The 17,711-nt window shown below is 39.6% G+C and overlaps 1 protein-coding gene across 8 annotated transcripts in view; it reads left to right on the forward strand.

Moving 5' to 3' along the window:
• Positions 1 to 17,711, forward strand: part of msi2b (musashi RNA-binding protein 2b) — a 260,386-nt gene that overhangs the window by 229,229 nt on the left and 13,446 nt on the right. For 6 of the 8 annotated variants that reach the window (XM_053507328.1, XM_053507327.1, XM_053507329.1 and 3 more), the window contains one exon: positions 11,306 to 11,485. The exons of the other annotated variants lie outside the window; for them this stretch is intronic. In XM_053507328.1, coding sequence (XP_053363303.1) covers positions 11,306 to 11,485 — 180 coding nt within the window. The remainder of the gene's footprint in view (positions 1 to 11,305; positions 11,486 to 17,711) is intronic. 8 annotated transcript variants of the gene reach the window in all.

The following is a 17,711-nucleotide window of genomic DNA, read 5'->3' on the forward strand; positions in this document are numbered from 1 at the left end:
ATACAGTCTATGATTTTCCCATCCTGCACTTGTGCCCTTTCACATCAGGCGGCAGAGTGAGTGGGACTACAGTGTTCATCTCAGGCCCTGTAATTGGTGACTCATGGAAACGTATTTATGTATGGTGTAGTGTGGGCCTGGTAGACAGAATGCTTGCTTTCTGTGGGTATATTGTAAAAATATGGGCTTATGTGTTTTTAATTAGGTTTTAAATGTCTTGAAAGTGGTTTATACACTCATATACAATATCATTGGAATATAAATGGTACCCCAGTCATGGAATCACTCTGAAGTAGTTTAAAGAGTTCCCTTAATCATGGCTTATAAAGGATATAATCATAGAACAGGTGGTTAACAAGTTATTATGAGCTAGGGTAATTAGCCGTACTTCTTGTAAAGAGAACACTCTTCTTCACATTAGGAAACGTTCACGTAGTGCCTTGCCTCAGGCTCTCAGCCTAATCCTTTGAGATATCACAATGGAAAACAAATCTGACCAGAAAATTGCATGCAAGCTTTATTTATAGGCTAAAATACCGGACTAGACGTGTTGCTAGAGTGTAACAGGCGTTGACCTGCTGGTCATGTCTCTGCTGTTTGTCTCTTGCTTGGTGTGAGCCAGCTGAAAGCCAGAGTCTGAGAGTCTGAGACTGACTTCCTACATACTCAGTCCTGCTCTTACTCCATTAGAAGGTTCGTCTGACCTCCCTCTCACCACATCTTCTCGCAGTGACACACTGCCGCTTTCTCATTTTAAATTTGCTCATCAATTATTCATTTTCTTCATTTAATTATTCCTTACACGTTTACATTTCTCCTCCATCTTGTTAAGTCAACTTGCTTTCACATTGCTTTCTTTTATTTAGTTAATTTTTCTGTGTTCTCATCACTATTTTTTGTATCTTCAGTCTTTGTGGTTCGCTCCTCCTCCTCAGTATCTTCTAGCCAGACACTGGCCTGACTGCATGCTTTATTAGTAGTGCTTCTGTTAGAGCTGAGGTAGGTCAAGTAGACGTTGTTTGGAACCGGACACTGGATATCTTATCTGTGTTTTAATGTTATTTAATATTCAAATGCACTTTGAATCTGCACGGTAGAAGTATTTGTGCCTTCCTTTTGCATATGCAAACCTTGTCCTTTACCTCAAGACAGCATGATATCTTAGTAGAAGAAAAATTCACCCCCAAGACCTTGCTTGTTTTTTCTTTTGTTTCCCTCCACTCTTACTTATACATTTACAACAGTACAGCCAGGTTTTAACGCTATATCTTGCACACTTTTATATTCGGAACTAAAAGAGACACAGTCGGGCCCTGCAACCTCTCCGAGGGTCAGCATGCAGGAAAGGATGAGTCACAGTGCAGAGATTTGCTTGATGCTGTAGATCTGATGTAGATACCAGCCGTGTGGGCTGTGTTGTTACCTTGGTTAAGGACTGTAAAGAAACTGGCAACCCTATCTCTCCCACGCGCGCGCACACACACATATTTATTTACACACTGCTATGGATTACTGGAGCATAAAACTGCTCCTCTTACAGTATATAACTAATTCAATCTAAACAAGACTCACAGTATCCCAAAGTTTTGGGTGTGTACTGTAGTAAAAGTTTAATATTCTTAAGAGATGTGTTTTTTTATTCCTTATGGGAGAAACAATAGTACACAAAAACACAGACTCACAAACATAATAATGCAATGATTAGCTCTGACCTTGAGTGCTCAGATGATTTTTATTTTTTTATTAAAAGCAACACTTTGTGTAAAGGCACTTCACTACATTAACTGGTTGCTTATGTGGGGATGTTGACTAGTCAGTACATGGTTGGGTAGACTGGAAAGAAGGCAGATCAAATACACTTTGTTTAAGTAAACGTATGAAGGGGCGCTCAAGTCAAACTGGGACTTGTAATTCAATTTCTCATGGATGAATGTTTAAAATCAACATTTACAGAAGACGTCGAGCGCAGTACAGTATTGAGACAAATCTATTTGTGAAAAATGTACACACAATCATTCATGAACACCACTTGCCCGTTACAGGAACTTGGCTGGAAGTTATTTCCCCATCGCCTGTACAGTCCTGACCTCGCTCTAAGCCATTTCATTTACATTTATGGCACTTGGCAGATGCCCTTATCCAGAGCGACTTACGTTTTATTTAATTTTACATCTGAGCAGTTGAGGGTTAAGGGCCTTGTTTAAGGGCCCAACAGTGGCAATTTGGTGGTGCTGGGGTTTGAAACTGGGACGTTCTGATCAGTGGTTATGTGCCTTAACTATTGAGCTACCACTGGACCTCCATCATTAACATCGTTAATGGGAGGCTGGTGTTTCAGACATTAACCAGGCAGTCTGATCAAGGTGCTGTGGTCGTAAGAAAACTTTCTACCTTTATGGTCTCCAAGCACTACTGAAACACTGGGGTAAGTGCATTAGTGTAGCAGGGGATTACATACTGTAGAGAAATAAAGGTAGTTTTGACTTTCATAACTGTGTACTGTTATTTTGCACAATCAAAGTCCTAGTTGACTTAAACGCCCCTCGTATTTCCGACTAGATTAAGGTAATTCTGCACTGGACCACACGCTGACTCAGACTACACCAGCTACATTTTTTTCTTTTTTTTCTTTTTTTTTTCTTTTTTGTACCTACTGTAGTATGAATCAAATAAGAATCGGAGTTTTAAAAATAAAAACTCACAATCCTGACGCTCCCAAGGAAACACAAGAGTTATGCTCCTTGCTCCCTTTGGTATTTTTTGTATCTATATTTACTAATAAAAATATAAAATATATATTTTTAAAGGAAACCTATTATGCAAAATTCTCTTTGAAGTCATTTTAGACATTGAGATGGGTACAAACGAGGAAAAAAAACACATTAGCTTTTTGTCCTTTTTCCATTTTTATTTTGCCCAGGGCTTGAAGAAATTTAAAGCTTAGCCGCGCACTGTTTTTGCTGAATTCTGCTGTTCTCTGGTGAGGCATGTCTCAACGGTAGCTCATTTATGTAGACACTGAAATGGTGCATTTGAAAAAGGGAGTTTCTGGTATAACAAAAGATACCTCTTCTGAGGAGTTTTTCAGCTGGAGAAGTTCTGAGATGTACAGTACTGTACTGTACTGTGCCTTAAGCCGTCCCTCAGTTCTTTCATCGTCACTCACTCATCTTCTATATCGCTTTATCCTGTATTCAGGGTCGCGGGGAGCCTGGAGCCTATCCCAGGAGGCTTAGGGCACGAGGCAGGGCACGCTCTGGACCAGGTGCCAATTAAATCGCAGGGCGCACACACACACACACACACACACACACACACACACACACACACACACACACACACACACACACACACACACACACACACACACACACACACACACACACACACACACACTATGGGCAATTTGGGAACATCAATTAACCTAATTTACATGTCTTTGGAAGGTGGGAGGAAACCAGAGTTCATTTTTCATTCAAATTATAAGAAATAAGAACAGACTTCTTTACTGTGACAGGCTGCAAAGGACCCGAAGATACATTCTAACAATTGGTTGTTTATGTGAGAACTTCCTCAGCAACCTCATTTCCCTTCAGCATTCAGCATCATCAGTATACTCATCACCTGATATCATCATCTGCACCGGTTTCTCACTGGTTTAAGTTGGACTTTCTTTTGCTTGAATGATTCATGAGTCCTTGTGTGGCTTAATCAACAAAAACATTCTTCTGAAAACAAAAAAGAGGAAAAAAAAGGTCAGTCACAGGAACTGGACTTAAAATGAGAGACAAAAACTCCCTAAAAACAAGAGCCAAAAAGAGTCCTTGCGGGAGCCTGGAGAAGTATTCCTCAAGACTACATTAAACATGTAAGAAAGTCTGTCTCTCTGCAAGCAGAATAGGAATAAACGTGGGGTGGCTGCACAGTAATGTATGCTAAATTGTTAAAGTAATAATAGTATAATATGGGACCTTTAAGGTATATTTAAATGTGAGGTCATTTCAACTCCAGTAGATAAAGTTGTGACCAGAATAAAGCCGTTACTAAAGATAATTGAAAGAATCAGGGAATCCCAATTTAGACCAATATACTGTACTATTAAGTGTTAGTCTGTGTCTGTTTCTATTTAAAGTGTCCAATCATTTAGTGTAATGTATTACACAGATTTATCATGTTTGGACATTTAGTGCACTGTTTAATTTAGATTTATTCATATTGTCTACAGTGTAGGTTAAAAATGGAAGCTATAAACGTAACAAGTAAATATCCTTATCACACGTACACACAGAGTGAGCAGGGGTTGTTTTCTGGTTCTTTGTTATTGTGTCAGACAAACTGCATTGTCTGTGTGTGTGTGTGTGAGGGAGAGAGAGACAGACCGACAGCATAGAGGGCTTGTGTCACTCTCCATTAGTTGCTGTATGTGGACAGACAGGCGGTAGTTCACAGCTGTGTGTGCATGTTCATGTGTGTATGCGTGTGTGTGTGTGCGTGTGTGTTTGTGTGCGTGTGTCCTGCTCACCAGCCGCAGGTGCAAACTAGGCCAGGCAGCATCTTCCGTGTCCAGCCGTCTAAGGTGGAAATATGAAACACACCTCATACTCGTTTGTCACCCCTCCTGATGAAGACAGATGTGTGTTTTTGTCCATCTCGAAGCGAGCTGTCCGCTTCCCTTCTCCATCTGCGCACCAGAGTGTGCGAGTGTGTGTAATGGACAAAGAGATCCATCACCGAGCAGAGGATAAATCATGAAGATTTGAGATATTTGCTTGATTAGATGTAATTTTCATAATTTAAATGTAATTTTCCGAGGCTATCCGAGCAAAAAATAGCAGTGAGGCATTATCTATAGAGTATTTATGAGATGTCATCTGCTAAGAGGGAGAGCTGGTAATGATAATTAGTCACCTGTTGGCTAAAAAAAAGTATGGGGGGGGGGTGAGAATAGGGACTGATCATCTCTGGAGGCAGTAAAGGCAGAGTTAGTAATTCTTTAAAGATGGCATAGGTGGAAATGAAAAGGCTAATTGCACACAGTCATAAATCCTGAGCTAATTTAAAAGAACATTTGACAAGTTCACTGACACTCTTCAAAAGGGGTTTGAGTGAAGTTGGTTTCATTTAAGTGAGGAAAGATGGGAGAGATCCAGTCACTTTGAGATAGCACTACATCTGTGAGAGGAACTGCTGCTTCAGTGCTTTTAAAGGAGTGCCAGTCTGTGCCCCCCCCCCCTCCTTTTTTTTTTTTTTTTTTTGCCTTGTGTGGATTCCCTCTCCATCCTTTTCCAATGTATTTACCGTGTCTGACATTTCTGCCTACAGTAGATGATTGTGTGCAATGCTATTTCCAAGGTTGGCTGTGGTCCTCCAGCCTTGCGGAAACTGTTTGAAAGTCACCGTGCGAAATGTCAGCTTTTTCTCCATCTTTTCATGAAAAGGTACTTTAAATGGCAGTATTTTGCTAGCCTCAGCAGGCTAATTGTGGTAATGTAGTGCTGACGGGTCAGGTGTGAGCTATTCGGAGTCCACTGAACCTGATCCAGCTGCAGAAAGCACCAGAGCTTTGCCCCTGCCCTTCATTAACGCGCTTCGCATTATATTAAATTGCCATGCAGACACATTTTGGTGTTTTTCTGACTTTTCTGCCAGATTAACAGAAAGCAGTGCTGGGAGCGCATAGGACAAAGGAGGGATGAGCGCTTAAGTACATTTTCCTATTTGGGTTCGGATTGTAAACTTGCCTCAGATTGCGCCAGAGTCGTGAACTGCTGTCGAGTTCTGGTGGATTATCTTATTCCGAGATGTGATTTAAATATTCATTTACACTCAAAACAGCTTCACGTTGTTGTTTAATCCTTGTTGTTGGCGACTACCAGACAACTTCCTGTCCAGATATGTCTCCAGGCCCCCCTGCAGTTCTATAATGACCAGCCCGCATATTCGGCATTTGTGAATTCAGCTATAGTGGACGGAGACAACAAACAGCAGTGCACGTTATTGTTGAGAGGAAGCAATGCAGCCAGTGCCTGGGGCTCCATGGCACCATTCAGAGAGCTGGTTTGATATGTAACCATAGTGCAGCACTCTAGAGAGCGAGGGATGCTGAATACTGAGAAAAGGAAATTAAAGTCTCCCACTGACTGTACGGCCCCTGATGGGACCCTGCAGTAATTTCTGAAACGGCTGCCTGGCTATAAATGCTAAAGAGACCACTAACTTGCATTAAAGCCAGTTATCCACAGAGTAACTCGCATTACACATGAAGCAGTTGCTCAGTCCTATTTCCTAACAGCTGATAAAAGCACCCTCTTATTTGCTCATTTGTATCCGTTTTCTTATCAAGCATTATATGTAATAACACGCAGCAGGAGAGGGAGAAAGCAACTTAAGGCTTTCATCTCGGCAATCGCTCCAAAGCGCCCAGATGGGCTATCTAATGGCGCGATTGACAACCTTACAGAGTGTAGTCGTTCTGAGCATCGCCCTCCCTCCTCTCAAAGCCAGCTGGGGTGTCCAGGCTCCGTGCAGATGTTGCATAGCCAAAGGCACATCTGGATGACCTCCTCCCAGCTGCTCAGACACGACCCTGGAGTGCGTTTGTGGTTGGCGGCGGCGGCAGCATCTGGAGGTGGAGATGATGAATAGACGAGGATGTGTCGTCTGGCCACCGCGTGCGAGCGCCTTGCGCTTCCATGCTGCTATTCATCAAGTCAGCCGAAGTGAATTTACGCATCTATCACCTGTCAACGATGCACGCGGCTCCCCGCACCAAAACGCGCCATTATGAAGTAATTAGATTTGGCTTTGAGCAAGAGCACAAGACCTGGGTTTGTCGAAAGAGAGCAGATAGCAGGATTTTATGGGTACGAGGGAGAAGAAAGGTTGTGAGAGGAAAAGAAGTATGTTAGGCTTTGTCTTGCTGTTTCAAGGAAATAATTCATATGTAAATATGGAAGAAAGCTGGTACACACACACGTGCTCACTTCCTCTTTCCATCCGTATGTTATTCATGGGAACATAAAACATTCAGAGCGTCATTCTGTAACTGGCTGGCTGTAGCCGAACATCTGAACCAGGCCATTATTGAGGCAACTTTTGATGTCTAAAAATGACAATGTTTAATTCAGTTCCATTTTTCCCTCAGCTTCCCCGCTTCCACTTGGTCAAAGTGAATCATTTGCATGTGCTCAGAAATAGGGAATTAGCTGCCGAAGGTAATCAAGCAGCCCTATTCTGCCAGATGGCTTTCTCTGTAGTTAGTAAATGGGTGCTTTTAACTGCATTTTATTCCACATTTCTGTTTCAGATAGCGCTATCATTAGAAGTGATCTACCTGCACAATAAAAGTAATTTCTGCGGGCCTTTATTAGATAAGACCTTTCCTGTCACAGCACTAAAATGAACGGCTTTCCGGGGCTAATTTGCTATATCATTGCAAACAAAGAAACCAGGTGTATTTGTTGTATGCGAGTTAATTTTGTATTTTGTGTCCTGTCCCTCCTGCTATGCTGAAATTAAACTGAATATTTATGCAAATAGCAGCAGCAACGTTGCATTGTGGAGGAAAGCAGGCTGGGGAGCGTTGAACAAAGGCTGCGCCGCCGAAAGCCGTCCTCTGCTGTTTTACGAACGCGACAAGCTGCGCCGCAGGTTCCTGTAAAAGGTCTTCATTTGTTTGTTGTTAAAGATCTAATTAGGAAGATGAGAGGGAACAGGATGGGATGGCAGCTTGGCTAATTAAGAGGCGAGTCCAGAGCTCCCTTTGAACCTCAAGGACGCCCATCTATTAGAGCGGCCCATCAAAAATGGATTCGGCCTAAGTGCATTTTCAGGTCGCTTTTTGCGAATGATTAAACATGTTATGGTGGCCGATGTCGTACAGTAGCTTATCCATTTCCTTCAGTGCATAACTGACTGTAGTTAATAATTTTTGTAAAGAAGCATTGTCTGAGTATTATAATGCATCATCTACAGGGAGGGAAGTGTTCATATTAATTTCAGTGAAGCATGATTATTAGCGGCAATGACATATTGTAAGGAAATTTTTTTTGTATGATTTCTTTATGTTTTCAAGGCTGTATCAACCTAGAAAATCAACTCAGATTTCTGTGGTTACCCCAGGGTTTATTAACAAATGTGAACCCACAATACAGTATCTAGCCAATCAGGACAGGGATTGGTTGTGTATTAAGTGCATTAGGCCCAAGTCACACTGCGACAAAGACCATGAAGCTCCCACTGCATCCTAAAAATTTTAAAGCATGCAGCAGGAACTAATAGTAAATTAATAAATGTAAAAATCTTAGGACTAAGGATACAAAATTCTCCGAATGTGATATAGATACACTGATAACCTGCTGCATGCACGCCATAAATGTGGTAAGCACTACAAGAACATAATACAAACATAATGTGGTCTTCTAAAACGTGGCATGGAGCTACCATGTCTCGCCAAAGCGCAAGTCTGAAAAGGTCATTGCGAGAATCATATTGCTTGGCAGCTTCACCTCAAGGCTACGTTCTTACCGGCTTCTACCTCGCTTCTGCATAGTTCTGACTGCGTTCATCCACGGTAGAGGGAACATGGCTCAGTGTAACAGGGGACTTAGAAATTCCTACAAAAGACACGGCAGGTGCATGTAGTTTAACGTACACAGTGTTTATATCTGTATTGATATTTATTTTATTTATGGGAGCTGGAAAAAAATATTTCATTAATACATTTTTTGAAATGAGAAACATAGCAGAGGTCTCTTTAGGATTAGTCTGCTTAGTCGAAATAAACTGCATGCTTGCTTGTCATTTGTGCTACAGCTTAGACTGCTGATTTTGGCAAGCTAAGATCACTAGCAGCGAAGTTCAAAAGTTATAAAAACAATTCATACTGTAATATTCAGAGTCAACTTACATGAGCTGGATTTTTGAGAGACTGGTTTTAATTACTCTTACGGTATACTGCATCTTTTCACTATATGTTTTTATTGCATAGCGCTCTTGGGACATGGTTTTTCACAACAACAACAAAATAATACATTGAAAATGTGAATTATTATTAAACAAGATAAAAATACACTTTAGACTAATATGATATCTACTTGAGCAGATGGCAAACAATATTTATAACAGTGGCTGATTGGCTGTAAGTGGAACATTATGGTGGCCTCATAGCCACAATAACCTCATAGATTTGTACCAGCAATGGCAGATAGTATGAAGAATATGCAGGAGTACAGGGACTGGCCCGGATATTTATACTTTCTTTTATTAAATAACAGCAAATTAATTAAATTTACTGTTTTGTGTTTTTTTTTGCAAGTAAAATTTTCGTTTTTAGATAATACAAGTCTGTCTTGAAATACACTCAAGATCACGGGTCTGTATGCAGTGGCATTTGTTTGTTTTTATTTTGAGTTGTAGAATGAAATTGTGCTTATAATTTTGTTAATTTTCTGCTTTTCTCTAAAGACTTGTCCATGGTTTAATGGCTAAGCTGGCCAAATAGCCATCTGCTATGGTCACAGCTCACTTTAAATAGGGTATCTAATTTTATCGTGAGGGTTAATGATCCAAATAAAATTTGGTCCTTAAGATAAGTATTGTTTCCGATTAAGACGCTGTCTCCTCCGATTGCTTTCATGCACCCATAATCTTCAACGGCTTAATGAAATTGTAATATACTTTAGATAAATTGACATTTTATCTGCATTTTTTTTAATTTCTGTAAATGTTTTACCTTTTTTTATTTAAAAGACTTAATGTCTCTCTCACTCTCTCATAAATATATATATATACTGTGTATATGTGTTTGTAATTAATTTTTGAAGATACCTTTTATATATTGCACTAGCACACATCCTATGCGGTGGTTGCATACACTGAAGTGTGTAAAGGTGCCCTTTAATTCAAGGCTTATTTGATTGAATCAGGTAACCTCAAAGATAACAGTGTCACCTCCAAACCCAAGATGCTGTAACATATTAAAAGCGTTTCTTATAAGCAGGGCTGGCTCTAGTCTTTTAGGGGTTAAGATTTGAATTGAAAATTATAGAAAAGTTTCTTTGGGCCAAAAAAAAACCCTACATTTGCAGCGCTTTGACTTGTCCACACTCTGAATTCTGTTTGAGGCAGCTGAATGTTGTGACTATCTTTGCCTGCTAGAGAATGTCCTCCAATCCATCATTCAGAATTAAGTAACTGACTCTGAGTCAGCTGTGTTCTCTTTCGCAATAACTACTACAAGAACAGTTTTATATTACCATATGTCACTGATAACACTAAAAAGACTGTCCTGATTTTTCCCTTGTCCTGTATTTCTTTTCTTCTGATCATGAGTTAGAATTGTTTCTTTTTTGCTTAAATGATTTATAGGTCACTATCTGGCTTATCAAACACAGACATGGAGCCAAAATGTCCTTTAGGAAGCCTGGAGACCTATTCCTCAAGATTAACTTTAAAAAAAACAAGTGTCTTTGGAAGCAAAATATAAAGAAATAAGGGGTAGCTTCCAGACACTTATTTTTACAACATGGTCTAGATACCCAACCTGAATATTATGTCTGTAACACCCAAAGTGGGATGGATTGCTGCACCCAGCCATAATAAAACACGTGTCCGATTTTTTTTTTTTCTCACTAGAACATTATTCATATAAACTTACTTGACAACACACTTTAGACTTATGGGCCAAAACGCATGGTTTGTTGGGAGCCCTGAGCAGTCACTTTTGATGCTTATTAAGTAGACATTCCTGTTGATTAGGACACATTCAGACAGCAGTTAAAACTTGACGAGAGAGAAACTACCACCCACACTGCGGCCTTTTACAGATCCGTCTATATGTGCTCTTAGATACAGACATTCATAGTTGTCTAATTTGTGCAATTTGTTGCTGAAAGGTTCAAGGAGTGATTTTTCTGTCTTCTTGAGAAAGTACAGTACAAGTACAAGACTTTTTATAAACTATTTTCTCAAGTAACTTGAAATATGAATTTGAACACTTTAGGATTATGAATGAAAAGCTGGAAAGTTAATTGTTCTTCATCGTAATCATGTTCATTAGCCAGCACTGCTAACACTTGCGCATGTTAGGAAAACAGTACGAGGCATCTGTTTAAACTGATACTGTTTTGTATCTATTAATACTCCACCTTTATGCAAAAAAACAAAAACAATGCAGCATTGACTCATAACATTACTATGCAACATTGTCTTTCCCAATGATGGGGAAAATTTCCCAATATTTCCCCTCCCTTCCCTTCCTCCTCCTCCTCCTCCTCCTCCTCCCCTATACTCCTGTATCTCCCAGGCTTCCCCGATTATGGTTTCTATTCCACGACAAGTGACCAACGGGGGCCCCCCTTCTCCTTTGCGGACTATGGCTCCCTAGGCCCGCAGGCGGCTCAGCTGCTTCAAAGCGAGCATGCCACCTCGGCCTGCAACTCCCCCCTGCAGCACCTGCCCAGCCCGGATCAGTATAAGAGCCCAGGTGTGTACCACCTCTCCTTCATTCACTGATTGATTTGATTCATGTGGTTGATTCATCATTCAGTCATTCATTAAAGCAGAAGACAATAATAGAAATGCAAGGGACGTAGAGTGATGAACCCACTGCTTTGTCTGGTATGAACTGCATGCTGATTTGAGCTCGTTCACACATTATTTTATCTTTTCCTATTCTGTCCTTGGCAATGCATTTCTGCTATATAAAGTTGAGATAAATGGACTATTAGAGCGATAGTTTCTTATCAGCAGTCCTTCCTTACATAAATTGAGTCACATGCATTAATTCATCTATATCCAATTATATTCACTGTTCTGATACAGACATTTAAACAAGTCTTTTATTATCTAAGATCATGTGGTTTTCTTTTGACTGTAAGTATATTCAGTAGCTGCCCTGTTTAGAGGTAACCACATGGTTGTTTATTTAGTACATTTAACTTGTACCTCTCCCACATAGTTTTTTATTTAATTGAGTAATTTAAACCACATGATCTTAACCAGGACACATTGAATAAGGCAGAATTAATGAACAAGTTTGTGTCACACAAGGACCTGGTTTGCTCCCATGGTTACCAAAATGACATTTTTTTGCTGCATGAGAGGAAAGATAACGCATGCTACCGTGAATTTTTGTATTTGGAGCCCTGTCCCGATGCACGCCTCTAGTCTGGTCTGGTCTCTTGTTTCACTGTCTGGGCAACGATACATTAGATTGTAAATAATATAAAGGAATCAAAATGTAAATCTCTCAGAATAAACCACAAAACACTAGAAGTGATAAATAATATTGTATTTTTCATTTTGAAAGGAACAGAAAAAGAAACCTGTTCCTTGAGGGGGCCATGAGATCAGTATCCAATAAGAGAATGTTCAGCTCAGTTGCTAGTGTATAACATGATGAATAATGGCCATACAGTCCGGAATTTCGAGGATTGAAATCAATCAGTCGACACACTATGTCTCTATTTCACACCTGACAGACGTTTGGAAGTTGCTTACAAACTGAAGGTATAGAGATGTTCTAGCCATGATAAATTATACAGACATAGAGCAGCATTTTTTATATAAATAATGATAATCTATGTATTTTGTATTTTAAAATCCAGGACAGTTACATCACAAATTTTTTTTTTTTTTTTTTTTTTTTTTTTTTGTACTGAAATGTTTCAAAGGCAGAAATCCTCATGCGTTTATGAAATTGTGCTCTGTTTCTAGATGAGTATCTAGTGGAGTCAGAATTATATGGCAACCCCTGTTTGAACTGCTTCATATGCATTATTATTGAGTTTATAAGATAATGAGACAAAATATAAATGTGTTCTTTCCTTTCAAGTGTATTGTTCAAAGGTAGTAACAGTTAAATTAGGGTAATGTTACCACAATGTACAATAACTGTATTTGTATAAGTGATGAGAATGAGCTGTAGGGAGCGATGATATGCTGATATTCTGATATGAATAAGGCCATAAGCTGGTGGTTCATGTAGAGGTGAAGGAGTTGTTATGTTAGAGAAGAGAGAGAAGGAAAGAGAGAGAGAGAGAGAGAGAGAGAGAGAGAGAGGTCATACCGCTGTGAACAACTGTCATTTCATGGTCTTAATCTACGTTAGATTAAAGGTTATGTGGAGGAACTGTTGACACAAATAAAGCTCTAAATCCTTTGGACATGGAAATGGTGTTCAGATCTCTCTGCTCAGCAGAATGGGCCCATTACAGGCCATGGAGTTTAGTGTTTATATAGTGAGCCACTTATTACCTTCAGCTGCATTATTAACACTGGCCCTGGGAGAACAGCACAAGTGATCATGAGAGAGGACTTGACTTTAACCAGCATCGTCATTTATGTGGAAATTGGGGACAATAAGCTAGTTATTTAGATTTATTTAGGAAATGACAAAATAATAAATACTCACTCAAGTGCATTTGTCTGTCTGTGTTTTTATCAATTAAAATCAAATATTAATTTTACAAATAATATACACAGTGAGGTCAATAAGTATTTGATCACTCTGTGATTTTGCAAGTTCTCTTACTTAGAAATCATGGAGGGGTCTACAATTTTCAGCATAGGTGCATTTCTACTGTGAGAGACAAATCCTGAAAATCACACTGTATAATTTTTTTAACAATTTATTTGTGAATTATTGTGTCAAATAAGTATTTAATCACTTGCTTATCAGCCAGATTTCTGACCCTTTAAAAACCAGTTATTTTGCTTTTTAATAGTCTAGCTACACTCTGCTTATGATTCTAAATTAGTAACACCTGTTTGAGGTCATTAACTGTCATAAAGACACCTGTGCACCCCACAATCAGCCAAAGTCCAAGTAGATACATGGGGTATCAATGATGCTAAGAATGGTGAAGAATCTGCCCAGAACTGCACGAGAGGAGCTGGTCAATGCCGTGAAGAGAGAGTCATGGGAGAAAGTCCTGTGGTTATATGAGACCAAAGTAGAACTTTTTGGTCTTAACTCCATTCGCCGTGTTTGGAGAAAGAAGAATGATGAGTATCATCCTAATAATACCATACCTACAGTGAAGCATGGGGCTGGAAGCATCATGCTCTGGGGGTGTTATCCTGCACAGGGGACAGGATGACTGCACTGTATTAAGGAGAGGATGAACAGGGCTATGTATTGTGACATATTGGGCAAAAACCTCCTTCCCTCAGTCAGAGCATTAAAGATGGGTCGTGGCTGGGTCTTCCAACATGACAATGACCCAAAGCTCACAGCCAGGAAAACCAAGGAGTGGCTCCATAGAAAGCATATGGGCTATTTAAAAGCAAAATAACTGGTCTTTGAGGGTCAGAAATCTGGCTGATAAGCAAGTGATCAAATACTTATTTAACACAGTAATTCACAAATTAATCGTTAAAAAATCATACAATGTGATTTCCAGATTTGTCTTTTTAGATTCTGTCTCACAGTGGAAATGCACTTATGCTGAAAATTGTAGACCCCTTTATGATTTCTACGTAGGAGAACTTGCAAAATCACTGGGTGATCAAATACTTATTGACCTCACTGTATATATATTATTTATATACTTTAATGTCTTGCCATAATATGTTTAAACTAGCGTATCATACCATGAGAGTTTCAAACTGTAACATTCTAAGAGAAGGCTTTAAAAATTGATTTAAAATATGAATATTTTGCCCATTTTGTGTGTACATGCTCAGCACACCCATTCATAAAAGAAACTTTCAGTTTTACACATACTACAGTGTCTGTTGTTGTTGTTGTTGTTGTTGTTTTCTGACATCCTGCTAGTCTTCTCTCCGCCTCTTTTGCTGTGGTTGCCATGCTTCTGACACTTTTCAACATTTACTTCACTGCTTAAGGAGGTTGGTGCAATCTGTTCTCTTATTGGCAGAATCTCGCTTTTTGTGCAGCAGATGTCACATTCAAGTGTCAAAAGCGGGCTCGTCTTTCCACACTACCTACTGATACGCAGCCTGCCTCAGATATCCATCTTCTGTTGGCTGCGCTCAGATCTACAAATAAATATATGCCTCCCTCCTCCTTTTGCTCTTCCCTGGAAGTCTCTGTTTTGCTCGGCTGACATTTTGCGAGTGAGAGCCGCGACTGACAAACTGTTCTCCCCTCACCGCCCTGTCTACCTGCACCCACCTGTGTGAAAAACAGACGGCACCAAAGAGCAGCCTTGATGCCACGACGCCCCCTATCGGACACATCTGTTCTTGTACATTATCCCTCGGGGCCTCTTCAATATTTTATTCTTGTACATATCCTTTACCCTCATGAGTTGTGGAGTCTGCTGTATTAATAGTCTCTCCTTTCTGTGGACGGTGAAGTGAAGGCTTCCGGCTGTGGAGGAACTTGATTTAATATTCGCTTATTAATGGAAGTGTCATCAGGGCTGAGCGAGAGAGAAAAATGAGCGCCGCACCACATGGGGCAAAAAAAAAAGTTTTTGAGAACCTCTATTTAATTCAATGGGTGTGTTTGTTTACACTTATTTAATTTGTCATTTTCTGGCACTATGAAGGAATCATCTCGGATATATTGAGTGTTTTTTTCTCCCTCTCTTGAAACTTCTAGCACAGGCGCAAAGTCTGGCTAATTGGTGTATTCTGGGAGCATGCTGTTACGGTCAGAAGTTTACATATGGTACTGTGCAAGTCTTGAGCTACCCCTTATTTCTTTATATTTTGCTTCCGAAGAAACATGGTTTTTTAAAGTAAGTCTTGAGGAATACAGTAGGTCTGCCGGCTTCCTAAAGGACATTTTGGCTACATGCCTGTGTTTGATAAGCCAGATAGTGACCTATAAATCATTTAAACATAAAAGAAATTCTAACTCATGATCAGGCTGTGATTAGTAAGCTGGTGCTACTGAATACAAGACGAGAGGGGAAATGAGGTTGCTGCTGAGGTTGTTACATAAACAACCACATTTTAAATTGCATAAACTTTTGTTCCCATGTCTTTATTTAATCTACATTATTTTATCAAATATACTATGAAGAAAGGTGTGACTCAAGACTTTTGCACAGTACTGTATACTCAGCATGAACATGTTTTTTTGTTTTTGTTTTGTTTTTTACTATAAAAGCATCATTCTGCCCCAGAAAAAAAGACTAGATAAAAAAGATTTGCAAACCCGATATTGTCATGATGTCCAAGGTTATGATTCGTGTATGTAAACCTCTGACCTAACAAGGACATATATTTAAAAACTGCCTGGCATTATCCAGGGATATGATGGATCTAGACGCCCTTTTATCACAGGGCTCTATGCACACACACACACACACACACACACACACACACACACACATACATGCACACACACACACACACACACACACACACACACACACACACACATACATGCACACACACACACACACACACACACTTTGTACATTGGGCAAATGTGCACAGCCTGGCCATCTGGTATGTTTTTGGGAAGGAAAATGGAAAGCATTTTGAAAGGACATGTGAAAATCCACACAGGTAGAAACATGATCTCAGGAATGAACTGGCACCCTGGAGATGGCAAAATTACCCACTGATTCGCTCTTCAGTCATTATTTTAGTCTCTATGCAATGTTTATTACAATAATTCTTTACATTTAAATGTCCTGACAGCTCCTTATGTTAATGATGTTAATCAGCAGCAGCCTTATTAAGGATCAGAGGACATGTAGTCAACCCTTACATTACTATGGCCAGCTTATAATACTTTAATGCTTATAAAATTATAAGTTGTAATAATAAAATTATATAGTATAAAATTATATATAGTAATAAAATTCCGCTTATTTAATAAGCCCTGTTAGTATAGTGGGAGTATCTCTTCCTGTCTTGCGGAGGACTGAGGCTCCGGGTTGTTTCACGAAGGGCCGTAGGTGTCAAAACTTTTTGTCAAAATGAACACTAAGGTGACCCCTAATGGGATCAACGGAAGGAAGGAGAATAACCCGCACAGAAAATATGTAAAAATATGTTATATTTATTTAGGAAGCAGAGAAACCTATATAGAAAATATAATAAAAAAGAATGTACAACCCAGTCACACTATATGTTGAAAAGTGTGTGGACACCTGACTGTCACATCCATATGTGCTTTTTGAACATTCTATTCAAGAATAACTCCTCCTTTGCTATTAAAACAACCTCAACTCTTTTGGGAAGACTTTCCTTTAGACCTTGGGGTGTGGAGGCGAGGACTGGACACATTATCGCTTGACTTGGATATTATGTGAAAACTAAAACAAGCAGCTTTTTAAAAAAGTAGTGTATATGTCAAAACATCATAGTGTCTGCCTTTGTCATTTTTATATAGAGATTATAGGATGTAAGCCTAAGAACACCAAGTCTAGGTTAAAAGCTAGACTACAGTTGATTGCATGCTATCCACCTCCTCCTAGAATCTAGAGTGGTTAATAAGATAATATAGCAGTCCATGTATTCAAAACGATTGAAACGGTTTCTCGTACTGTAATATGCTCTACAGGCCGAGTTTTCATCTCCTTTCAAAAGTTAGTTTTCAGAGCTAGCAGTTTTGCGAACACACACATTTTCCTCTCACTCACCACACTGCCTTCTCAGCGGCTGCTCCGTCTAATGTAGCATGTACTTCGGAAAGACAAGGACTGTACCATCTTGGTGAAAAACAGCCTCAGTGATTCAGTTTTTAACATGCTTTACTCAAGACACTCTCAGCAATTTCCTGG

The sequence above is a fragment of the Clarias gariepinus genome, chromosome 11 (genome assembly GCF_024256425.1).
Source record: "Clarias gariepinus isolate MV-2021 ecotype Netherlands chromosome 11, CGAR_prim_01v2, whole genome shotgun sequence".
NCBI lineage: Eukaryota > Metazoa > Chordata > Actinopteri > Siluriformes > Clariidae > Clarias > Clarias gariepinus.